Genomic DNA, 26,228 nt, shown 5'->3' with positions numbered 1-26,228 from the left:
AAGACTTATTCTCCAGAGCCTTCACCAGCTTTGGTGCCTTTCTTTGGACCAGCTCCAGTACCTCAATGTCTTTCTTATAATGAGGGGCCCAGAACTGAACACAGGATTTGAGGTGTGGCCTCATCAGGGGAATGATCACTGCCCTGGTCCTGCAATTTCTGATACAGGCCAGGATGCTGTTTGTACACTGTTGGCTCATGTTCAGCCATCAGTCAGCACCCCCAGCTCCTTTTCCTCTGAGCAGCCTTCCAACCACTCTTCCCCAAGCCTGTAGCATTGCAGGGGGTTGTTGTAGCCCAAATACAGGACCCAGCACTGAGCCTTGCTGACCTCATACCGTTGGCCACAGCCCATTGATCCAGCCTGCTCAGATCCCTCTGCAGCCATCTCCCCTAGTTGGCTCACTAACCAGCTGGGTTAGGAAGTTATCTTAAACACCTTCCAAGAACATCCTGGATTTTCTTCTCTGCTGTGTTGTACTTCCAGCAGACGTTTTGTAGGTTAAAGACCCCCACATCACAAGATCAAGGACAAGCGATTGTGAAACTTTTCCCAGTTGTTTGAAGAGTACTTCATCTGTAGCTTCATCCTGGCCAGGTGGTCTATAACAGACTCCTACCAGGAGTTGATTGACCTTTCCCTAATCTTCACACACAAATATTCAGCCTTCTCACTCACAACATTGAGTTCAAGGCAGTTGATGCACTCCCTAACATACAACACATCCCCACCACCTCTTTTTCCTTGCCTATCCCCTCTGAAGAGCCTGCAGCCATCCACTGTAGCACTCCAATCATGCGAATTATTCTGCCATGTTTCTGTGACAGCGAGTCTGTCATGATTTACCTGCTGCACTGTGGCTTCTAGCTCCTCCTTTTTGTTGCCCATGCTTAGGACATTGGCATAAATGCATTTAAGTTGCCCTGTGGATCTTGGACTCCAATAGCGGCACACTGCCCCATGGCTCATGTCTAGTTAGCCTGGTGTTATCTCCTTTCCCCTTTGAACCTAATTTAAAACCCTCTCTATAAGCCCTGCCAGCTCCTGGGCTAGAATCCTTTTCCCCCTTTGGGACAGGCATACCCCACCCGCTGCCAGCAGGCTTGGTGCTGTGCAAACTGACCTGTGGTCAAAAAAAAACAGAATTCTGGTGCTGACACCAGCCATAGAGCCAGGGATTTTCCAATTACTTTCACTATCTTGTGATAAAAATAACAAACCTCTTTCCATTAACTTCCTTTAGTGTTTGATTATTGTGTGCAAGTCCTTTTTCCTTAAAGAAAAGCTTTTATGTTTTTTTGAATACTATGTTCAGTTTTGGCCCCTCACTGCAAGCGAGACATTGAGATGCTGGAGTGGGTCCAGAGAAGGGCAACAAAGCTGGTGAAGCATCTGGAGCACGAGTCCTGGGAGGAGATGCTGAGGGAACTCGGGTTGTTTAGTCTGGAGAATAGAAGGCTCAGGGGGGACTTTATTGGCCCCTGCAACTCCTGAAAAGAGGTTGTAGTGAGGTGGAGGTCAGTCTGTTCTCCCAAATAAGAGGCGATAGGACAAGAGGTAACAGCTTCAAGCTGCACCAGTGGAGGTTTAGATTGGATATTAGGAGCAATTTCTTCGCCGAGAGGGTGCTCAAATATTGGAACAGGGTGCCCAGGGCAGTGGTGGAATCACCGTCCCTGGAAGTGTTCAAAAACTGTGTAGATGAGGCCCTCAGTGACATGGTTTAGTGGTGGTCTTGGCAGTCCTGGGGTAACAGTTGGACTTGATGATCTTAGAGGTCTTTTCCAACCTAGCTGATTGTACGATTATGATTCTATTTAATTATGAGTACAAAATTGGCAGATCATCCATCAGCTAGCAAACATGAAGCATATTGTGACTGCAGAAAAAAGAAAACCCACATTTTAAACAGAAAGCAGATGAAATTCAAGAAGACATTTAGGGTTCTTGGTTTAAAAATTAATAACAAAATAAGAAACACTGTTATCTCAGGCTGTCTAGTGTCTGGGTGTCCTAAGAGCCTCCCAGCTGATGACAGAAATACAGCAAACTTAAATTCATCAATTACCATCTCAACTTCAGAGCTTAAAAACCATTTCATATGGTTGTTTTTACTTGTATATTGTTCCTTCTTCAGCTCTAGATGAAATGGTATAAATGGATAGAAGGTAAGACTGAATTCCAGTAGCACAGTCTCTGTATTTCATGATTACTTTTAGGTTCTCTCTCCTTTGTTCTCTTGTGTTCTTTTCTTTCTGTAGTAGTGGGCAACTATTTCCAGTTGTATATTCCAGTATTCCGTAACCAAACATCACACAAAACACTCGTTTGACCTACGCACCTTAATATGCAAGTTCCAGACCCTTCGCTTTGGTTATTTCTTGGGCTCAGCTGCCTGAACCAGCTGCTACCACAAAGGATCAACCATTACAGCTACTTGTAGTCAGGACCCTTGGTCCATGTTGTATCTAAGGTGCTAAAGAAAAGGTTGGACTTGATGATCTTAAAGGTCTCTTCCAACCCAGTTGATAATATGATATGATTTTTCAACCTATGGTTTTCAAAGGCACCTAAAGCATCTATGAATTTTTATCATAAGTGAATCATTCTGGTACACAAACATTCACAGCAATTTTCCATCAATCTTTTACGTTTGTAGCTATTGAGTTTTTATTTGGAATTCATAGTTTTCTATTTTTATCTTGGCTTCAGTTTTCTTAGATTTAAAATCAGGGTTTTGAGATCAATTAATTTTTAAACAGCCTGTGAACACGTCTCCATGCTTAATTGCTTTGCTGAAGCAAAATCCCACTGGGCAAAAATTTCATTCTTCTGTGACACTTGTTCAAGTGTATTGTATGTAATTATTATGTTTTTCATTTGGACTTTGTTTTCCTGGCAACTATTTATCTGAAAGTTCTCAAAATAATGTGCTGGTAACTTATGTAAACCCACAACCAATAGTACTGAATATTTTTCACGTTAATTTGAATTTATCTTGGCGTCTTGTAATACCATCCAGTGCATTGGCAAACGAATATCGAATGACTTAATTTAGAATGTCCTCCAAATTTTGTTTCCCCTGCAAGCTATGTCTATAATTCTGAGACATCACAAAAATGAACAGATTTTACAGATGTTTAACATCTTGCATATTACCACATATGTTAACGGGTATCCAGTGGTGAGTCCTGTCAGACACATGGAAATAAAGAGCTGAATACAGACACTGTGTTTATTTGGAAGGGCATGTATTATGTCCTGTATTATTAATCTTTCAGTTTCCCAAAGAAGGCACAAGAAAGCATTCCTTTCAGAAGTTTCTTTCGTAAAAGCCCTACTAAAACAGTTAACAACTAAGGGGCTTATGTCAAAATGTAGTAAAAGATTTGAGTCTGCAGGCTCCAGCACAGTGCATGAAGGGCATCTGGTGCACGAGACATGATGCAGGGCAGCCTGCATGCCGAGCCAGCATCCACTGTTTTTGTTCTTACATAGTCACTGGCTACATTAGAGCTGTAAGTTAAATCATTTGAAATATTCCTGTAAGAAGGAACTGGACCCCAGGCTTTCCTGGCCTCTTTGTTAAGGTGGCTGCCTGGCCCTTCCCACCAAGGCGCAACCTATTTGCCCTCTGAGGGCACTTAGCCCCATAACACAAGGGTCTGCCCAGAATTCACTTGTCTAATATAGACACTTAATTCAGACATGATTCATAAAACCAAAAGTCTGTGTTCCCTTTATGGCAAACAGACTAGGTGCCTTCAAGGATTTCTGAGGAATTAAGTACCTAAAATAGCCTAGATAAGCTGATGTACTTCTTGCCCTCCTCCTTTGTTCACACATAGTCTTCTATTTGCAATAAGATCTTTCTGAGTCCTGAGGTTTTATACAATAAACATCTACAAAAACTGCCTCCCAACAGTTTTTATTACATCTGTTAAACCTTAGTAACACCAAGACTGGAGTGAATGCCCCGCATTTGCCACACAGTAATAATAAATGCTGTGCAGCTTAAGCCAGTTGTGTTTCAGTTTGCTCCTGCTCTCAAAGCCCTCTCTGTATTTTATCCAAGAGTTCTTTATCCAAGACTTCTTTAAACTAAAAAGCATTCCAGCTCCCATAGGAAACACAAAGCAAATATGCTGATGTATATGTATACAGGATAAATATCACTATCATGACAAACTTTCAAATAAATTACCCAAATCTGAAGAGGAAGGATTTACTGCTATTCCTTCTTAGATTTTCTAAAACCATGGCTCAGAAACCACGTCTCAGACCATGTCTAACCTATGGGATCCAGGAGCACTTCCCAGCCTCGCTGTCTGAATGTATGCCTGCTACGCTCTGATGTGAAGTCAGAGGCATAGGCCCAATCCTTCCTTCTATGACATCAGGAAGGTGTAGCAGCTGCCTTCCACCTCCACTGGAAGAAACCTAAGCATGCTGGCCCAAAGCAAGCTACTGGTGGGGTTCCCATTCTGGACACCTGACTGTTCAGGATGCCAGGCCATACTAGGGACCTGCCCGATACTGCAAGCACAAACTTAGGATCTTTAGACACAAGAAAGCTCTGTAATCCTCTCCTGTTGGTTCTTGGCACAAATGATCCTTGAGTTGCTTAGGCTGGGCTAGTTTTTGACACACCCAGAGAGAGAACTGGAAGCAGCCAAGGAAAGCCATATGAGCGAATACTTGGTGAGCTGGAGGGAGGGAAGTCAGACTGTAATTTTGTACTGCTCTTGGCAGCCAACTCCTCTCTTGAATCTTGTCTGTATTTTCTGAAATGTGTTTAACTTACCTTTTGTGCAAGAGGTGCTGGAATATGGAGGAGAGATGTTGGTTCTGCACCTTTGGACATGCACCACAGCAGATGGCAGAACCAAAGTTCCTCTGAGTCCATGAACTGGAATCTTACACTACTGGGTGGTACTGTAACACTGTGAACAACTCTATTGCTGCCTACTGCAGTCAGGTGAGACGTTCCCCTAGCTCTGTATTTTGTCTCCAAACTATGGCACTGACCACATCCTCAGTGGGTGAATGTAACAAAAATGGCATCCTGATTTACCCTCCTATTTCCCACTGAGCAGCAGTCCAGAGGCTTAGTGAGCTGTAGGTTGCCACTGGTTCAGCTAATCTCAATTATTTCTACATTAGGTTTTGCAATGACTCTTAACAAGTTCCATAACCAATTCCACACTTTGTGAAAGTGGACTTCATTTCTTGTTTATTTTGCATCTTTCTCCTGGAAAAGATGAAGAACAATTACTGCTAATGCAAAATAAGCAGCCTTGGCACCAGATAGTCCTGTCTACTCAGATTCCAGGCTTAAGGGTCTGATAAAAAAAATCAGTGAAACTAATGGGAATCCTTCCAGAGCAGTATTATCTAAAAGGCATGGACATACTGCACTCCTAGAATCCCATAGGAACATAATCCTATTCATCCCTTTACTACAGAATGATTAACAAAAAGTCTACAAAATCTACCTATTTCACAATACTAAACTGCTTTCAGTGCATTCCCAGATGTCAAATTCCCTCTACATTTCCAATGCAGGAGCCAAACTCTTTGTCTTCTCTCTTTTACAGTTTCCATTGTGCACAAAGGGATGCATGATTACAAAAATGTGTGGTGGCTTAAATGAACATGAAAGTAGGAGAAAGATAAAATACCATGAAGTATTAACCATTAATTCAAGGAAAATCTAGCACTATGACAAACAGTGCTTAATCACGGATGTGTTTAAGTCACTGCTGAAATTTAATGCGTGGGGCGTGAAGAGGCAAAATAAGGAGGGCTGAAGAAAGATCAGCATTGCAAGGCTATTTAACTAAAAGTATACTCCCATTATCACAGTTAAGTAAAAGTAAACAACAGCTGTTTATAAAGATCTCATTTTTATCCTGCCTGTTCCAATACTCGTTATACTGCTCAAAACCTTAACCCCTGGAAGCATAGGATTAGATCAGCTTCCCAGCTGCCATTTTCTTGTCCTCCTAAAGTAGGCTTTAAAAACAGGAACATGAAGCAAACTCCCTCAAAAGCCAGGGACTAACCAAGCCACTGGGGTTTTTTTATGCCTTGGCTTTCAGAAAATCTGAGTATTTTTCTGTTAATTACAGAAGTCAGAAATACTGGAACAGAGGCTGTGTCAATGACCAAACTTATGAGTCAAATTAACAAGCAGCGAATCATTCACAACAGATGTTAGCTCTGTGTAAAAAGAAACATACAGGGGGGGCTAGAATATCTACAAGAGAAAATCAGAACAAGGAATGAGCTCGTCACAAGATTCAGGAAGGTAGAAAGCATGTGTTGCAGTGATATTTCTGGGTTCTGTGTTTCCAGGGCTAACCACAAGAAACAAAGAACTCCTCCACTGGAGCAGGTTTACTGAGAAGCTCTAGATGGCTGCTCTAACTTCTAGGAGAGGCAGCCATTAAACTGCTGCTATTCTACTGCCTCCACAGGCCTGAGTCAAACTAAGCTCAGATATGGGAACTGTACCTTTTAACTTCAAATTTCAGCTCCTCTAAAACCATCCTTCTCTAAATCCTCTTCGTTTCATGGGCTGCTTGCTAAGTGTTCCTACTACACCTGTTAGATCAGTTAAACAAAACTCAGAGAAAGAAACTTGGCAGCAATTCTTTCCTACATACCATCTCATTTTTAATTTACACTTTATGTTATTATCAGCTCAGGAACAGCTAGGGCTATATGTGAATTCACATATATCAACATGAACACCAAAACTTAGGAAAAGGGAAATGTAATTCAGACACAGTGATTTTATTTGACTGACTTTGGTATTATAATCCTGATCACTGTAGTTATAAGGAATGCATAGAACCAAGCATTCCTACACACCTAATCCCAAGGACTGATATGGAAAAAGAATAGATTTATAAGTGCCGTGGACATGAGAGGCATGCAAAAGAAAGTGATCCTGCCCCTCTACTCTGCTCTTGTGAGACCTCACCTGGAGTATTGTGTGCAGTTCTGGTGTCCTCAACATAAAAAGGACATGGAACTGCTGGAACAAGTCCAGAGGAGGGCCACAAGGATGATCAGGGGACTGGAGCACCTCCCATATGAAGACAGGCTGAGGAAGTTGGGGCTGTTCAGCCTGGAGAAGAGAAGGCTGCGTGGGGACCTAATAGCAGCCTTCCAGTATCTGAAGGGGGCCTATAGGGATGCTGGGGAGGGACTCTTCATCAGGGACTGTAGTGACAGGACGAGGGGTAACAGGTTCAAACTTAAACAGGGGAAGTTTAGATTGGATATAAGGAGGAAATTCTTTCCTGTTAGGGTGGTGAGACACTGGAATGGGTTGCCCAGGGAGGTTGTGAGTGCTCCATCCCTGGCGGTGTTCAAGGCCAGGTTGGATGAAGCCTTGTGTGGGATGGTTTAGTGCGAGGTGTCCCTGCCCATGGCAGGGGGGTTGGAACTAGATGATCTTGAGGTCCTTTCCAACCCTAACTATTCTATGATTCTATGAAAAGTGTATGCCCTGTCCCTACCAACCCTGTATGAATGCAGAGCATCTCATTTTTATCCATTACTTTACTTGAAAGCCTGCGTGGGGAAAGTGCTCAGAAAGCCATATACTCCAAAACAAGTATGTCCTGGCACAAAATTATGGGGCTATGGATGGCTTTCAATGGGATATCAACACTAAATCCAGTTTCATTTCTCTGTTCAAATCAGCAAATTGATTGGCATACAACACCTCACTGAGGATGTTTATGGCATATTTTGCAGTCATACACAGCCAAAGCAGTCATGTTTTGAACCTGTAAGTTACTCACACATTTTTCACTTTAAATAAACCTGTAGTTTTATTGTACAATAGTACAGCATGTGCCTTTTTAACCAAAAGCTCAGCATCACACAACACTTTAATCTTCCATTTAAACATACACAGTCCTACAACACAGCTCAGTTCAGCCAGGAAAACTACATAATGAATTGATTTGTTGAGAGTCCTGGCTACGGTGTTCTTAAGGATGTTTACTTACAGCAAGAACAGTGGCAGTGGTTCTGGTGTTGTAACATTTAATTACTTTAACCTGTTCTCAGCACAGAAATAGCAAAAGTCATTGAGCGAAACAGATCATTTAGGGGACACCACATTGGATCACAAATGCATGAAACAGTAGACCAGAGGATCTCACACTTGTATACAAGTACAGATTAGAAATCTGTTACGAGACCACTTTAATGTAACGTCTACACTAACTATGCCACACAGTCCATCACACAGGAAGACTGGACGTATGACAGGCATTTCATCATGTAGTAATATTGTTTGGATTGAAATTGTTAGGTTTGAAAGGGGCAGAGGAGGGCATTCTGTTCAAAAATACACTTGCCTTATTACATTAGTTTACAGGTCAGAAACACTCCTGTAGCCATTTGCCCACATGCCAGCAGTCTCCTGTTACAATTTACTTTTAGACGTTTTGCTTTGATTTTACATGGTTCAGCTGAAAACAGTATTGTTACTTCCAGACAGAGTGTGTTCTGTGTCATGCGTCTTAGCCTTTCAAATTGCCATAAACACCTGTGTTGGTGTAACTGGGTAGCCCCTATGCACGTTCCTGTGCACAGCTAGCCACAAGTTGTTATCAAGACATGTTCAGATAAGACTTTTCATTTGCAAATGGGTTCCTCATTGCAATGGAAATTTGAATTTCATCACTGCATAACAACTTACTGCAAGTGAAGTTCCTCTTAAGTCTGGAGTTAAATATCTACTACCCAAATGAGCTACAGGTCACATAGCAAACTCCTGATCAGAGACAGAAACTTGGTTCTATTGTTGTTCAGTTTATCTCTGTATGTAAAACCTTAAGTCTGTTACTTTAAAGGATCAAATGCTATTTTTATTTCAAATTCTCAGAAAACATTAATTTCAGTAAATTTTTTAATACCCAAAGGAGGTAAATTTGGATCCTACACCTAAACATGTGATTTTTCACTTACAGCAGGAGCATGATAGTGCATTGTTGGTTGGTTCTGAATGGTACTGAACTCCTACAGCATTAACTAAAATAATATGTTAATTAAAACACAGACAGTGATACTAAAGAAACAGAGGAAGGAAACTGTTATCAAATATCTGATCTTGAATTAAAATAGACCAGCAATAGTGTGTAATCTTTCAAACAGATGAGATGTTTAGCTGCTACCAAGTAGTGGTTTCGGGAGAAATATACCAAACTTGCACTCACTAAGGTTCACATGTATTCTCTGACTCCACAAATTTCACTCATCTTAGGCAAAAATACTGAAGCAAGTTAATTCAAACATACTAAAAAAATGAGGGGAAGGGGACCTTTTTAAATGAAAGTTACTTCTATGTATCCTCTTCAAGCGTTTTAGAAAAAATTCACTACACTGAAAAAGAAAATATTTATCCATCATGCTTCTAGTTTTAGATAAGACTAATCAGCAGAAGAAACAAAGTTAGAAGCAAAACCATTCTTGGCTAAATGCATGTCCTCAGAAGACTTCCAGTTCATTGTCTAAACCGTAATGTTTTGTAACTTCAATGAAAGCTACCAAAGTTTCAGCTGATCATCTAGACACCACTGACACATGGAAAGATTGTTGGAAAAGATAGTTAACTATTTAAAACGGACATCACCTGAAACAAATTTTTTTCTTGCTGTAGAACAACCACAAGCAGTATATTAACAAGATGCACAAGCTCTTCTTCACCCATTCAGAATTTTTTATTTGGTTAATAAGTAAGTAATGAGAAATAACTAAAACCTGACCCTGAAATATCATTAACAGTTTAAGGAATAAAGCTCTGCTATTTCCTGAATTCACTCCATGCCATTTTTAATAAAAGAGCTTATGCAGATTTCTTCTCCTTACTAAAATTAAGCCAGTATATGTTTCTTACATATTTAAATAGCCCCAACACCAGACACATATGAAAGGTTATACTGAATTTTAATCCCTGTAAAACATAATTACACAACACACTTACCATAAATCTTTTTAATAACATCCATTATAGGACTCAGTAAAGAGCACTTTCTACTACTATGCACTGTCAAATATTTCTGGCAGTATTGGGAATTGACTACAGCATATTTATTTTTTAAAATCAAGAGTTAACCTACATATTCTGAACTTGCAAATAATACACAAGAGATTGTACTTCCATATAGGCTGCAGAGACATTCACTCTTTTTTTTTATTATTTGTATATAAGAGTAAATTTTCTGTAACAATATGAATTAAAATTAATAGCTTATTTACTAGCTAAGAGGCTAGTAGTTATTTGTAATCATATTAATCAAAAGATAATTGAAAAATTCAAAGTTAATTATTGTGAAATGCACAAAATCTAGAATATAGGGATCTTCCACAGTACACTATACTAAATCAACATAGAATATTTAAAAGCTGTAAAGCCAAAATCTTAATTTAAAAATTTAGTGTTTCTGACATCATCTTCCACCATTCCATCAACTCTTCTTTCTCCTCTTCTTTTCTTTCAGACAATGACTCCAGTTCAAAATCAACCTAAGAGAAAAAATCAAAAACACTGGTAAGACTTGTAGAAAGAAAGGAGTTTAGGCTTTTAAGAGTAATTTATTATAAGTCATTTATTGTAAGAGTTATTTATTGTAAGTGGTTTAACACAGACATGGGTCTTTGGAATAAACTGAGCCTAAAATGGAAGGTATCTCCCTAAGTGTCTGTCCTGGGTTCAGCAGTAGCAGTCTTTTTTTTTTTAACTCCTTCTTAGTATCTGGTGCAGCACTGTGTTTTTGACTTACGGCCTAGGAACAGCACTGATAACACCAATGTTTTTAGTTACTGCTCAAATGTTTGGTCTGACCAAGGACTTTCTGAGCCTCATGCTCTGCCAGGGAGGAGGGGAAGCCGGGAGGAAGCAGAGACAGGACACCTGACCCAAACTAACCAAAGAGGTATTCCATACCACAGCACGTCATGCACAGGGAGGTAACTGGGAGTTACCCAGAAGGGCTGGTTCACTGCTCCGTCATGCTGGGTATTGTTGGTCAGTGGGTGGTATCATATTCTCTTCCCTTGTTATTTCGCTTATCATTATTACTATTGGTGGTAGCAGCAGTGGTTTGTGTTATACCTTAGTTACTGGGCTGTTCTTATCTCAACCCGTGGGAGTTACATTCTTTCGATTCTCCTCCCCATCCCTCCGGGAGCAGGGGGGAGGGAAGAAGTGGGGGAGTGAGCGAGCGAGACTGCGTGGCTGACAGTTTAAACCACGACAGTGTCTCAAGGCTGATTTAAATATGCGCTATACTAGCTTATCAGTACAATAAACTTATGTGAAAATGCACATAGGTGAGCAAAATTTCAAAAAAAAAAAAAAAGGAAAAAAAAAGAGACTTTTTCATATATAATAGACAATAAAGCAATACACATGTGAGCACTTACCACAACTGCAGGGCTAAAGGGCACAGCAACTTTTTTAGTTATTGCTAGATAGCCTGGTGCTGAGGCTGTAAGTTTGTAATTTCCAGGTACAAGCAGTCTCCAGTAATCACCATCCTTGGCTGTAACGAACAAGGAAAAAATAATCTAAATAAATAGGTATAAAATTACTTATGCAGCTAATGGAAAGGGACTGTATACCTTGTCAGAACCTTTTGTATTCCTGTTGGCCCATTTCTTTTGCCTTTTCCTTTTGCCTGTCTGAAAGTACTCTTCTGGAAGAGCTCTATAAATATGTCATTACAGATTTTCTTCTTTTCAGGTAAACAAAACACAGATTTAAATTCTGAAGCTGTGCTGTAGCCTACATGAAAGATTTTGCCTGCTGAGGCTGAAAGCTCTCCAGCACACTGAAGAAAAGAGTAACATGGGACAAACCTCAGTGTGAACTTCATGAAGTTCAACTAGGCCAAGTGCAAGTTCCTGCACCCGGGTCAGGGCAACCCCAAGCACAGAAACATACTGGGCTTAGATTGGATTGAAACCAGCCCTGAGGAGGACTTTGAGGCGATGGTTGCCGAGAAGCTTAACATGAGCCAGCAGTGTGTGCTTGCAGCCCAGAAAGCCAAATGCATGCTGGGCTGAATTGAAAGGAGCATGACCAGCAGGTCAAGGGAAGTGATTCTGCCCGTCTGCTCTCATGAGACCCCACCTGCAGTACTGCATTCAGCTTTGGGGCCCCCGACACAACAGGGTTTGGACATGTTCGAGTGAGTCCAGAGGGCCATGAAGATGATCAAAGGGCTGGAGCACCTCTCCTATGAAGACAGACTAAGAGAGCTGGGGTTGTTCAGCCTGGAGAAGAGAAGTCTTTGGGGAGAGGTTAGGAGAGGTGCAAGAAATCTGGAGAGAAGCTATTTACAAGAGCATGTAGTGACAGGACAGTTGGCAATGGTTTTAAACTGACAAAGGGGAGATTTAGATCAGACATTAGGAAGAAGTTCTTCACTGTCAGAGTGGTGAGACACTGGCACAGGTTGCCCAGAGAACTTGTGGCTGCTCCATCCCTGTCAGTGTTCAAGGCCAGGTAGGAGGGGGCTTTGAGAAACCTGGTCTACTGGAAGGTATCTCTGCCTGTGGCAGGAAGGGGACTGGAACTAAATGGTCTTTAAGGTCCATTCCAACCCTGATCCTGCCTGTACCAGCAATGGGCAATTACCCAGTTTCTCACAGGCTAATACTCTGAATTTATCTCCAGAAAACGTTGCAAAGCTGTTCTAAAGGCCGTTTAAAAGACTTGGCCGTGCTCTTACTGCCAGTTGCTTAAATGCTTTTTCAGCACATCTACAGCTACACAGCTCACAGAGGGAAACATTACTTAAATGTCTGCAATTCACACAGTTAAAAACGTCAGTAGTCAGTCCAATTGTTCCCAGACTTTTCATAAAACAGAAGAGAAAAAAGTACTGCTGCAGAGCTATGATAACGATCTAATGATCCCTGGCACTGGAACAAAGCTGAATTTTAACTCATGAACAAAGGAGTGGGGGCGGCGGGGGGGGGGGGAACCAAAGAATATTTATCCTTCTTTTTGAATATGCTAAAACTCAAGTACTTGTTTTCCTTACTGTTTTGACAATACAAGACTTCCAGGTTTATACACACACAGTGATGTGAGAGGATTCATGGTTAGACGCTTTTCTATACCACAGCATGAGCTGCAGTACTGTATCCATTACTGCCTTATACCTCAAAATACCTCCTTGTACAGCTTATTCTCTTTTTATTACTCCTGAAAACTGATTTCCAGCCTCTATACTTTTTGCCTTCTTATACATAGTGAAAGAAAGTGGCTAATGTCATCACAGACTGTTCTCCTGCTTGTCAGAAATGCTGGCCTCTTTTCATGTGATAAGAGAAAAAACACAAATTGAAGCCAACTGAAGGGTCTACCAGTCCTGTTTCATAGTATTATGTATCTCTAACAGTACATAATGTTGAGAAAATTACCATAATGAAAGCTTATGCACAAAGCAGTAACATTTTATTATTGTTTCTCTAATTAGCATCTTCATAGAATCAGAGAATCATTAGGGTTGGAAGGGACCTCTGGGGATCATCTAGTCTAAACCCCTGTCAAAGCAGGGCCACCTAGAGCAGGTTGTCCAGGAACGTGTTCAGGTGGGTTTTGAATGCCTCCATTCCACAGCCTCCTTGGGCAGCCCATTCCAGTGCTCTGCCACCATCAATGTAAATAAGTTCTTCCTCACGCTGTCTGCTCATAGTCAACTTGTTATCTATCAGTACTGCCAGGAGTATTGTGCAAATAAAACAATATGGTCATTCAGAATAAGAAAACATAGGTCTACAAGGAAGAGTGCAAGTTTACACTGTGTGAGCTACCTTTGAATGCATTCCTAGAACAAAGGACCACCACCGAAGAGGTAACACATAATTTTCTACAAAGACCAGCACAATAATTTCTTTTAGAACTGCCCTTCTAAACCAAGGTCACATAATTGTAAACAGCAGAGAGAATTTATCTTTGAAGAAGTAAGTTATGTAAACTGAAAATCTGACAAGAATTTGCATACCAAAAGGTCTGACTGCATTGTAAGTAGTATAACGCTTTTGGAATTTAGCCTTCAAACTCAAAATGGCACTGCCGATAGGCCTTCAAATACTGACAGAGCTGTGAAACACTACTTGAACCACAAATCAGAAAACAAACTCAGCACAAATAACCAGCAGCCACCAGAACCAATTCACTCCAGAGATCCATGAAATCCCAACAACCAGCCTCAGCTGGTCTGAGAGCAAAATGCAAGAGAAAAATAAATGAAATCCTACAGGCAGCAAGCTGCTTGAGGAACAACATGCTTTCCTGGCATCAAAATTTTGCTCCCTTAAAGCTTCAGATAGTAGGATCTGAAATGGTTCCATGTTGCCAAGCAGAGGGAGGAGCGGTATATTCTATCACTTCTTGTTTTGCTGAGGTTCACCTGATGTAATGTCGTGGCTTATCCCCTCCACAGAAATCGTAGCATTTGCTATTGGATTGCCCTGAAGGTCTTTAACAAATCCCTTCACTCCTCGATGAATCTAAAATAAATAAATAAAGTCAGAAAATCATGCAAAATCACAGGAAAATCTCATTAAGAAAGATGGCTTTTTCATCAGCGAGATACGTACTGATATATCTAACAATGCACATTACGAATCCCATGGTCTACATGCCGACACCTACCAAGGATGATTACTAAACATCATAATAGAACAAAAAGTGAAGTGGAAAAATAATTCAGCTGGTAATTGTACTAATTCCTCTGTGCAATGAAAGCATTTCTCAGAAATACTCAGCAAATAATAATATATGTGAACAACGACTTGAAAGTCATTGTCACTGCGGATTAACCACGGATAAACCGCTGTGCTTTGAAAGACAGCTTAATAGGAAAAAAACAACTTTTTTTTTTTTTTTTTTAATTTCATCAGATGGAAGAATTTAGGGTTCTAACGGACATAACTTCTTTAAAGGGAAACATTAACAAGGTTAAATGAGGCCACTTGGACTTTGATGGGCAATCCCTGGGTGAGATACTTGAGCTCTCTATTGTGCATCCAAAACATCCAGATCTTTGAGCCGGGACCTCATAGAATCACAACACTCCCTATAAGGCCTGTGACAGAAAGGTGACGGTGCATCATGTCCTAGTTTTTTCTTGCTTCTTAGACAACATACACCAGGTAACAGCACCAGCAGTACCTAACCTTCCTGTTCCCAGCATACACGAATTTAAAGCACTGATTTAATTGCAGTGTGTGGAGACCAGTCCTGCTCGTATTCTTCAAGGATAATCTGATAGCAGAGCTCCTCAAAGGCAAGAAGCTGAGTTCAACTACTGTTTCACTGCCTGAGATACTGAGCTCTCAGTCCCAGAGAATGGGACAATTTGAACCTATGCAGAGATGCATCTCATTGGGAGCCTGGAAATTAAATGTGGAAGTACTGTGGAGTTAGGCTTCTCCAATTCTGTGATGTTCGAAAAGATTTGTGGATAACAAAGTTTATTTTGAGATTTTGATATTCCCCTTTATGAATCTATATAGTGTATTCAGCTGCTATAATTTAATTCACCAGAATCCTCTAATTTACCCCATCAGAAGCCTGATACAGATCAGCTTAGAAAACCAGAAAGTACATATTTGCACCATTCTCAACAATCACAGGGGAGCTGAAGCACAGAGATGCACTTCTTACCCTGTAACAGGACAAAAAACAATTCCAGATAGACAATCTGAACTTTGAGGATAAAGCCAGAAGCTCCACAGGAGCAAAGTAAGTTGGCAGAATAATCTCTTACATATTCATAATTTTTAAAATGCAATGACACCGTAGTTTTCCACGAGTCAGAAAATTAATCCACGTGAAAAGGAGCTGAACACTTTGAGATGGACCCCTAATAACTGGGTAAAAACCTGCAGAGTGGGTAGAGCCTTTTCCTCAGCCTACATACAAATCACTAGCAGAATGATATGACTCGAACATTTCAAAATACTCTAATATTTCAGATTTCTGGCTAGCTAAAGCATTTCTGCACAAATAAGTTCCTAAAGAAATTAATGTATGAAGTGTCTGGCTCTGCTAACAAAGTATGTTTCCGATTTCACAATCCCACATGTGCAGCCATTAACGATATCAGATATATTTGTGTTCTTTAACTGCAATATCCAGGTTTCAGGAATTCAGTACTCCCACACTGCTTGGAACAAGCATTTCCGTACAGCCTGTTACCTTGGCATGAAATGATTAAAAGCAAAAACAAACCAACAGAAAAAGCCAACAACATACATAAATCCCCCCAAGTTTATTTCAGTCTTAACGCCTAACAACCCATTAGTGCAATATTATCTAAATCAGAGAGCAGCAGAATATCTAGAAAACCAGGATTAGAGGTGTCCCCTGACATTACACTGAATTGCCAGTCTAATCCAGCTGTCTAGGCCCCCTATACATCCACAGTGATCCATCCCACAACTGTACACACGTTTTCATATCTGTAGAGGGCAATCCATCTCTCTTAGTATACACACTAGTGCTGGCGGAATGAATTATACTCTCTGGTGACGTGTATTTGTTTTCACTGAGGAAGCTAACACAAATAATTTAAATTAAATGTCTGCAGGAGCTTAAATAAGGTGAGATTCCATACCATAACATCTTCTTTCTTTTTCCCCTCTTCTTCCACATAATTAGAAAGATTACATAGGATTTACCACCTTAGAGACATACAAGAACTATGGAGAACCAATTGGATTAATATGAAATTTTCACACAGCACAAAGTTTAGAAATATTATGCACAATAACTAGAGTTTTGCCATCCTCTTTTCTGTTACCTGTTCGATGTAATTGATAAGAGAGTTCTTGTTGTCCTCCCAGTAGCCCTTCAGAGTTTCTTCAGGTGGGAACTTTTCACAGCTAAGCTCCACCGTGATTTCAAAGCAGTTGCTGCTGAGGTAATTGAAATCCTGCATCCCTGCAATGCCAAAAAAGAAAGAGAATTAGTGAGGCATTTTGCATTCTTCTGGAATAAATACAGGGGAACACATGAGATGCTTAATACACCTATTAAGAAAAGAATAGGCATAAATACAGTTAGTGCAGTTCTTAATTCAGAAGCTTTAAATTGGAGAAACCAGACAGATAACTAAGTCCCAAAAATTTTTCTTCCCAGGTAAGGTGTGGAAAAGACACCTTGCCTGTATACTTCTACCTGATGCTGCACCTGGCTGGTATACTTCTACCTGACACATGGTTTTGGATAGCTGACAAATTATTTTTAAATCTCTTCAGGAATAGAAAGTTATTTCCATTTTTGCCTAAAATATTTCCATATGAAAGTAAAAGATGATCACCTTTGTAAGCCATGAAGAATGACAATGAATTATAAAGCAAATGAAACATGATTAAGTGACTTTGAAAAACTGATTTATAAAGATGGGATAAAAACATGTTGGTTTGGGATTTTTTTCTGAAAATATCAAGTTTCAATTTAGTTACATTTTACACTAAAAACATCCATTTGCTAAGGAATGTTCTTTTTCTAGCTTTTCTGCATAGATTCCAAACATTTTCAAAAAAAAAAACCAAACAAAAGCAAACTTCCTATAAACTTTATTTACATGGATTTTTTTCCATGGGTAGGAGTATTTCCAACCTATTCAATGCTCCTACAAAATCAGTCCTGGACAGTCTCCAATAAAGAAGAAAAAAGAAACATTACTGTTAATGCAATTTTAATCATAGGAATTTAAATATATATATAACAGCATCATCACTAGGAATAAAAACTTGATGGGAAAGATGCACTCTTTTACATTTCTGTGTCCCTTCTCTTACTATATGGAAATATTGGCTATTTTCTCAAACCAGTGAACTGGTAACCAAAGTCGTTTCTAGCATTGTAACTGGATGAACCAGCTAGGGAGGGACTGTAGCTGTCCCCAGGAGAGTTATAAATATATTTTTTGCAGAAGCTGACGCAGAATTAGCTCTTCCTGCCTTCCCAGCCTATCTAGCTAGCAGAGTAATTGGATTCTCAAATGGAGGACTGAAAAGAAAAAGGCTATCAAGCATTTTGAGCGTCCCCATGGAGGTCAACGGGGGATTGAAAAGTGATTCAAACACAGCTAATTCATTCAGCCTTATATTCCCCCATGCAAGCTACATAAGAGACCTAATGCAGCCTCTTTACTGAAACACCAGTGTTATTCACCAGTCCAGAAACGTCCAGAGAGCTGATGTCATATCCAAAAGAGAAGCACGAGGGCAACAAACAGATTGAGTCAGGTGGGATTTTGCCAACCCACTAGGGTGAAGAGTCTGGTTTTTGCCAGCCAGGCAATGAGACTCCTAACTACTGGTAAGAACAGGGATTTTTCAGATTCCTAAAAGAACCTTTTCGTTTCTAAACCTTTCTTAGATGGCTAAAAAATGAAGACATAGAGGGCAAAGGTGCTCCTGAGAGGGACAGCTTTGACATCCCAACGGGCAGAATGCAAGAGGGACCATTCAGCAGTACACACTGATAGAGCAGAAGAGCCGTAAGTAAAATCCTGATAGCAGTGATGACTGCCAGGCATCTGTTCTAGGCATTTGATAATGTTTTTCTTGATTTTTGCCTCTCTTCTACAAGAAAGGAAGACTGTGAAGAGGAGAACTGGGAGACAAAGGGCACGATGTAATTCTACTGTGGTGTTAGCAACTCTTGAACATACTGCCCAAATTCTCTGCAAGCTCCCCCCTTCCCTTTCCCAAAGAGAGGGATGCCCTACTTCCTCAAGAACAGAATACAGAAGTAATATATTTCCTAGTTTTGTGCATGATACCCATATCTTATAGTTTCTTTTCTACCTCCTGATCTGGTCCACAGTTCATATATGTTGCTTCTGAAATTTTTTCAGACTAAAGCTTCCAAGAAAATTTTTGCTTGAACTAAGCAATGTTTAGTTATTTTCCTTAGCACTAGACATAGATATAACAGAACTGTTTTTGCTGAATTAGTTTTGTTTTCTTAAGTCAGCCTCTGGCAAATGTCACCATGGAGGTTTCGTTCAAAAGTCACAGCTTGACAGCTGATTTCTACACTTAGGAAAAAATCCTAAAAACCCCAACAAACAGATTAATGCTTTATGGTTCAAACTATATGCCATCTCTCTATTTTTTACTAGCTGCATCATATTAGGATCATAGATCTTGGTTAGAACTAGGATTTCTGTCTACTAACTTCTGTACAAATACATGAGAAAAAGAAAGGTCCCAGGGAATTTAAGGTCTAACTTAAAATAAGATCCGAAAGGAGGAAATAATTTCAACTTTCCAAAAAAGTCTTTCCAATGGAAAAATGTACTTTTGGCATGTGCAGTTTAGCAAAATCAAAGCATTTCATCAAAACAATGAAAAAAACTGTTTTTTCAATGCATTTTCCTAAGGAAAAAGAAGCTGAATTTAAATATGTCCATGCTTTTATAATTAATACCCAATATTTCATTAAGGTAACTTTTAACTGAATTGAAACACGTTTTAACTATTAAAGCTCTCGGTATTCTTTTTTTTTACTTATGCAAACTCTGTTTTATCAAAGGCGTTTTAATGGTTCCAATTCAAAGTCTGTGAGGGACTTGTTTTCCCTCTGAGGGAAATTTTTGCTTTTCAGTCATATTGAGAAATGTCAACATTTTACCTTACACCCAGTCCCCGTAATTGTGGTACCACAGCAGAGGAAACATGCTGCTGCTGCGAAGATTGGGGATGACAGCTCTAAGAATAAGCAGGTGATTATTGGCTGTGCGAGCCCTACCAGTTGTTGTTTGGTTTTTAATTTCTTTACATGAGCTTAATTATTTTCCTGCTCCAGCACCCCCTTTAGTGCAACAGGAGCAGAATTAGGCTACCACCTAGGCTGTGTAATGCTTTGGGAGATTTCAACAACTTTTTGCCTTGGTTTACAAAGAAAGTGGCATAGAAAAATGCTTAGTAAAAAGGAATGAAATGTCTCATTTCAGGCTGGTCTTCTAGACTTCTCCAAGAAAAATTAATCTTGAAATGGCCATAGTAGCGCTGTTGTTTCTCTTAGCACAGAAGGCTCTACCAAAGTCTAGCAGAAAACAACCTGGGCAGGAGTCAGGCACTGATTAAGTCACAAAGTACGGAGATGCAAGTATCTTCACATCTGATTTTGCTTCCATGGAAATCTAAAGCTGTTGTCTACAATGCTGCAAAACCAGGCCTCACCACTTCCTCCAATGTTGGATGCTTTCATTATTGAGGTTAAAATGAATAGTCAGTAGCCTCTGATAAGGGTTTCTTAGGGGAGCTTTTAATTTTGTTGTTTTTTTTTTAAAAAAAGGCAATAAAACCCCCCACACAAACCTTAAGCTCGTGTGATAGCATAGTGATCACTTGCCCACTGCAGAACTATTAAATCTGCAATAACCTGAATCCTAACTGCACAAAACACTGTAGAAAAAGCAACAAAAGAGGAACATTTTAACAGACATCACAATGAGCTTTATGGGATTTTACAGATGTACTGTGGTGAGTGATCTGCCTTATATTTAGCATTAACCAGACAAAAAGTTTTAGAGAAGATGGTGGTATTCTAGACTACAATTAAACCAGTGAAAATTCAACCTTAAACCAGTGAAAATTCAAGCTTGATATAATCACCAGTGACACAGAACCCCCATGCAGTGGACCTCACCTCCTGGGACACTGTACCATGCACCACCATTAGTTGTTCCATCCACAAAGCTGCTATCATCGTCATTTTTACGACACGGTGGTCTGTTTGGATCAGACATAGCGGGATTAAAAGAAGAATAACTGCGAGCCAGGCTTTGGAAAATAGCATCATCAGGGCAGGAGCTGTATTCATGAGCACTGCCTAGGGAAGAAAGAAAGTTCAGGAACGGGGATTATTAAAAGGGCAGTCATACCAACTGGTCTCACAACTTAGATTACCAATTCTGCACAGCACGACTGCGCCTGGAAATTCTCTGTACACGGGTAAGTGTCCTACAGCATCACAAACTAATACAGCATTATCTTAATAATGTTAACATTTCCCCAGTACTTCATCAACTGCCTGCAGCAGGCTGCCCCATTACTATGGTGACCATCAGTATCGGTCAATATTTCTGAAAATATTAATTTAAAAATGCACCAAAAAATCTAAGCTATTTTAGGCTTTAGATATTTCCTTCATTAAAAAAAGCCCAGTATGTAGACAAAGGTCCCTCCCTAAAGAGTTTTACAGTCTGATATTAAAAGGATTTGCAATTAAACTGTGACAAAATAGATTGAAGGAAGACAATCACAAACAATACCATCATATCATGACCATTTCAATCACGTGCACATTCTCTAGTAGAAGAAAAAGCAAATTGATATTGCTGTGTGATAAATGAGAACATCTCATCCACAATGCCATCCTTTTAATATGGGACCAATACTGAGAAAGCTGAGACAACAGTAGTTGTTTCTATTAACACACTACTGCTTCCAGAAAATCACTTTTTAAAGGTGCAAGTAGAGAAACCTTAGGTCATACAGGCAGCCTAGCCACATCTCTCTCACTTCAGTTAACAGGATACAAACAGCCCCAGCTAATTTAAGAGGTAAGTTGCCTTGATTAAAATATCTGAGGGACTATGATTCCCTCAGGTATTACATCATTTTTGTGGTGTAACTCTACCAAAGTGAACTATAATCTTCACAACTAGAAAACATGCTCATATAGTGACTAGCTGCTAACATGTGATTACTATGTTAAAATAAGTCATGACAATGCAATGACATGGTATTTACGAAGGGGACCTTAGGTAGCAGTGAAACAAGTGTAAAATGTAATTTCTATCTCCTACTATTTCATGTGAACTTCTATTACATACCACTCCGAGTCTCATCGTAAGGGTAGTTTGCAACAAGATCTCCTCCATGAAGATTGGCAGAGAGCACAAAGGGAATATCCATAATCCAGTGAATGACACCTTTTGTTTCAGGAGCAAGCTACAACAATATAGAATTACCAGCAGTTATAAATTGGTAATTCAACACAGAAACTTACTCAATTATATACTGTGGCCTTAATTATTATCACGTATATTGTGAAGATATTTAAATGAACAGCAGTTTTATTTTGGCTTCAGAGAGAAATGACAGTCTTTTACATCAGGTTTATAATTATTTAAGTAGATTAATATAAGTCTAAAATTGGTGTAAATTAGTTTATGATGAGAGCACAAATAAAGCAATCTCATTCTACCAAAAAAAAAAAAAAAAACCCTACCAAATTTTGAACCAAGGAAAATAAACTAATTCAAAACAAGTGTTGGTAGGATGCAGTGTGTTCTCTGCACAGAAAGTAAAATTACTTCACTTAATAATTTGAAGACAGAATACGGCTATTAAGGCCACAAACTTATGGTACTGCAGTCACAACACTGTATTTTCTAAGACCTCCTCTGAGGGTAAACACAAGAAAATAAAAATCCCTCCAGAAACACACTTGCATATTTAAGGCTTAAGCTTAACAAAAATGCATGTGCTGTATGTGAGGATAGCTACATAGCCAATGATGTAATTAAGCACAATACACAAGAGTTTCTGGGAATGGTAAAAATGCAGAGTATCTGCAAGAATTGCTTCAAATCAAGGGAGAAGGCTGCACAATCTCTGGCTTTAAAATAAAACATGTTTTAAGTGAGGAATTTTCTAAAGATTAAGCAATATGGATCAAAAGATTGTACTACAGTAATTCATTTTGACAAAACCTCTCAGAAGCATCTGATGGATAAATTTAACAAAATAAACAAAGTATTTCGAACTTGAATCATAAAGACACAACTCTTAGATGTGGCTACATGCCTATTTGCATAAGAGATGGGCATGTAAGTGATCCAATCTTCAGCCCCTACTTACTTTAGGATTCTGATCCACAGCTTTTTTCATGTTTTTCAGTAGATGGTTGTTTGGGCCACCTTCTTTCTCATTAACATAGACTATTCTGTCAAGATCAGGGAAATTTCGGTTTAGATCTATCCCTTGGGCATTGCTTCGACCAACAAACCAGTCTTTAAGCTCACCGGGCTGAATAAGGAAAAGGAAAAAGAAGAGAAGGGAGATGAGTACATTCAGGAGATTACATATCAAGCCTTGTATGGGTGTATTTAGCCATGTAAATTTGAATCATGGGTTTACTTCCCATGTTCTCAAGAATTAGAAGGGATGTGACAGTAAAAACTTTTGAAGCACCAGGAGCTAAGTCACCTCTATTTCTTCCTAGAGCTCTGTGGGAACAAAACAAACCTTTGTTTCACTGAGGGTCTTGGAGGAGAGGAGCATTCACATAGTGGCAGATATGGACTAAAGATGGGCAAAATTACCAGCAACATCAGATTTTTCAGTGTCTGCTGAGTTTTTCTCCCGAAAGTTGGTTTTTCCCCATTGCATCATGACGATGGTTGTGAATTACACACTTCATTTTAATGAGCCTCAGAACAGCTGTAGATTTATCAGCCAGCTACAAGGACCATTTTTACTCATTTCAAAGTTTCTTTAAATGGCTTCAGGGTAAATAAGTACTTTAATCTTTATTTACCAGAGATTTTAATTCTTATGGTGAATATGAGCTATATTCACTGAAATGGTAGCACTGAGTAAAGATGTAATGACAATTTTTGCAAAGTATTTTCTTTAAGTTGATTCTCTAAAATGGTTTTGGGTTGCATTAAGGAAATGCCTTTATAGAACACAGCTTTCTCTAGCTTGTCTCTGTAAGCTTTAAGTACACTTTAAAGTAGGTTTAGTTTGGTTACTGGTTTTAATCTTGGGGTATACTGAGTCAACGGTCACACACTGTGCACAGGATCAAGATAGCTATAAGTTAGAATAACAGTGGCACTAAACCAAATTGTATTATACACAATATGTAACTTGTAAAGCAGCCATGTAAAAACAAATGTACTTTGACTAAGGAGCAAAAGTTTCAAATATTATTATTGAATCTCTACAGAGATTTCAAAGTAAAATAAAGCACCAACTTCATGACAGCTTCTGCTTCGTTGCCACGAGAGGGAGACATAGGACCAAATATGGCTTAAAAGAGGTCTGGTTTTGTGGGTTAAGACTTCAGGAGTATCAGTTTGATAAAGCTCTTAATAGGATTTTATTTATTTAATCATGAATAAGTATTCACATTAAAAGATCCAGCATTTCTATATTATTTAAAAAATAAATACACCTTGTAAAACAAGAAACATTTTTGTTTAGAACATAATACACACTAGAAGCTGTATATAACAGGGTCCTATTTGCCTTCTGTTTGCTAAGTATACACTAAACACACTGCATGTTTCCTGACAGAGTCATCATCCTAAAATACATGCTAAATTTTATTGACAAATATCTTAATTAAAGTACCTCCTGCCTTAAATTTAGCATCAAAGTTATTAATGTTAAAAAGATGGTTCTCAAAGTTTACTTGTTTTGGAATCAGGCTCTGATGAGTGTGAATAACCCACATATGTGCATTTACATGAGGAAATTTTTAAAGGAAAGATCAACTTTCCTTGTTTTACTACTTTTGAAGCATCATGTATTACTAAAAGTTAGTTGTTTAGGAAGCAGTTCAGTTAATGAACTGAATAGAAATTCAGTCAATGAAACAATATGCATGAAACATAAATATCATATATTTTAAAATACAGTAAACTCACAAGACAGTCAGCTATTTGTTGAAAACCCAAGCATAAAATCCTTCTTGTTAAACAGAACATGCCTACTGTACTATTAGCAAATACTTGTTCCATTCAACGATCACCAAGATTTCATGTATCTGTAAAACTGCTAATCTAAGTTGTCATTCTAAGATTGGTACAGATATTGATAACTATTCTTACATATGTAGCCTTACAAACCTGAGATGCTGCCTTCTCAAAGCCATCTGGGTTCAAAGATGGCATGATATGGATACGTGTACTATGGATCAAGTTGATAATAGTTTCATTTCCTTTCTGGTATTCATTACACAAGTACTGAGCCAGGAAGATGAGCAACTCCCTCCCGACAGCTTCATTTCCATGCATATTTCCAACATATTTAAATTCTGGTTCTCCTGCAAGAAGAAGGAAGAACATATCTTAGAAGAACATATAAAAATCACCCATCGACTGGATCACACAGCACACCTGAGATGTGGATATGAGTATTACAACTGGCCACAGGATCCCCAGGAAGATACAAACCTGCTTCAGAAAAGTAGATTTATTTTTTTAATAAACTTTGTCTAAACAAGTAGTAACTTATATTCATCTGTTTGGCAAAGGCAGAGAAAGAATACTGGAGGACAACACAGTATGCCAAAATAAATGCTTAACACTACTATTAACACTGCTATTGAGTTGTTGAGATCTTAGGCAATTGACGTCTCAACACTGTAAAAGAGTGTCTCCATTAGGTAAGTTTCAAATATATAAGCCAATAGAATTTCTTTTCTTTAATGTTGCTTCAATATAAGGTTAAGCTTATCGCACTACACTTGCATTAAACTGCAATTCTGCAATTGTCAGTAAAGAGCTGTTGATCCTAGTGATCTGAACAATCTTAATCAGCAAATACTTTGCAGATACAGCTCAGAATTTGTGAAGCAAGTGCAATAACTGAACTCATATAATTAATCATTCCCATTTAACACTCCAATAAACAGTCCAGTATTAAATATATGCATAAATATCCCAGTATATTAAAGGAATACGTTGAATATTTATGCATATATTTAATGTTGATTTAATATATATTGTATTAGTAATATATAATATTCAATGTGTCATTTGACCTCATCAATGTTTACAAATATGTAAAGGGTAGGTGTCAGGATGATGGAGCTAGGCTTTTTTCAGTGATATCCAGTGATAGGACAAGGGGCAATGGGTGTAAACTGGAACATAGGAAGTTCCACGTTAACATCAGGAAGAACTTCTTTACTGTAAGAGTGACAGAGCACTGGAACAGGTTGCCCAGGGGGGTTGTGGAGTCTCCTACACTGGAGATATTCAAGGCCCGCCTGGACAAGTTCCTGTGTGATGTACTGTAGGTTACCCTGCTCTTGCAGGGGGGTTGGACTAGATGATCTTTTGAGGTCCCTTCCAACCCTTGGGATTCTGTGATTCTGTGATATGCATTCAATATATATTCTATATTGAGAGAACATATATAAA

At 39.1% G+C, this 26,228-nt stretch overlaps 1 protein-coding gene across 1 annotated transcript in view; it reads right to left on the bottom strand.

Moving 5' to 3' along the window:
• Nucleotides 1–7,820: 7,820 nt before the first annotated feature.
• The window catches only part of CPE (carboxypeptidase E), a 57,430-nt gene continuing 39,022 nt past the window's right edge, over nucleotides 7,821–26,228 (bottom strand). Inside the window, exons 2-9 of the mRNA XM_065693983.1 lie at nucleotides 24,930–25,126; nucleotides 22,933–23,100; nucleotides 21,903–22,020; nucleotides 20,714–20,896; nucleotides 16,848–16,987; nucleotides 14,451–14,550; nucleotides 11,452–11,570; nucleotides 7,821–10,551 (exon numbers count right to left, since the gene is read on the bottom strand). Coding sequence (XP_065550055.1) covers nucleotides 10,453–10,551; nucleotides 11,452–11,570; nucleotides 14,451–14,550; nucleotides 16,848–16,987; nucleotides 20,714–20,896; nucleotides 21,903–22,020; nucleotides 22,933–23,100; nucleotides 24,930–25,126 — 1,124 coding nt within the window. The 3' untranslated portion in view covers nucleotides 7,821–10,452. The remainder of the gene's footprint in view (nucleotides 10,552–11,451; nucleotides 11,571–14,450; nucleotides 14,551–16,847; nucleotides 16,988–20,713; nucleotides 20,897–21,902; nucleotides 22,021–22,932; nucleotides 23,101–24,929; nucleotides 25,127–26,228) is intronic.

The sequence above is a fragment of the Lathamus discolor genome, chromosome 1, assembly GCF_037157495.1.
Source record: "Lathamus discolor isolate bLatDis1 chromosome 1, bLatDis1.hap1, whole genome shotgun sequence".
Classification (NCBI taxonomy): Eukaryota; Metazoa; Chordata; class Aves; order Psittaciformes; family Psittacidae; genus Lathamus; species Lathamus discolor.
This window is presented reverse-complemented; position numbering and strand designations above follow the sequence as displayed.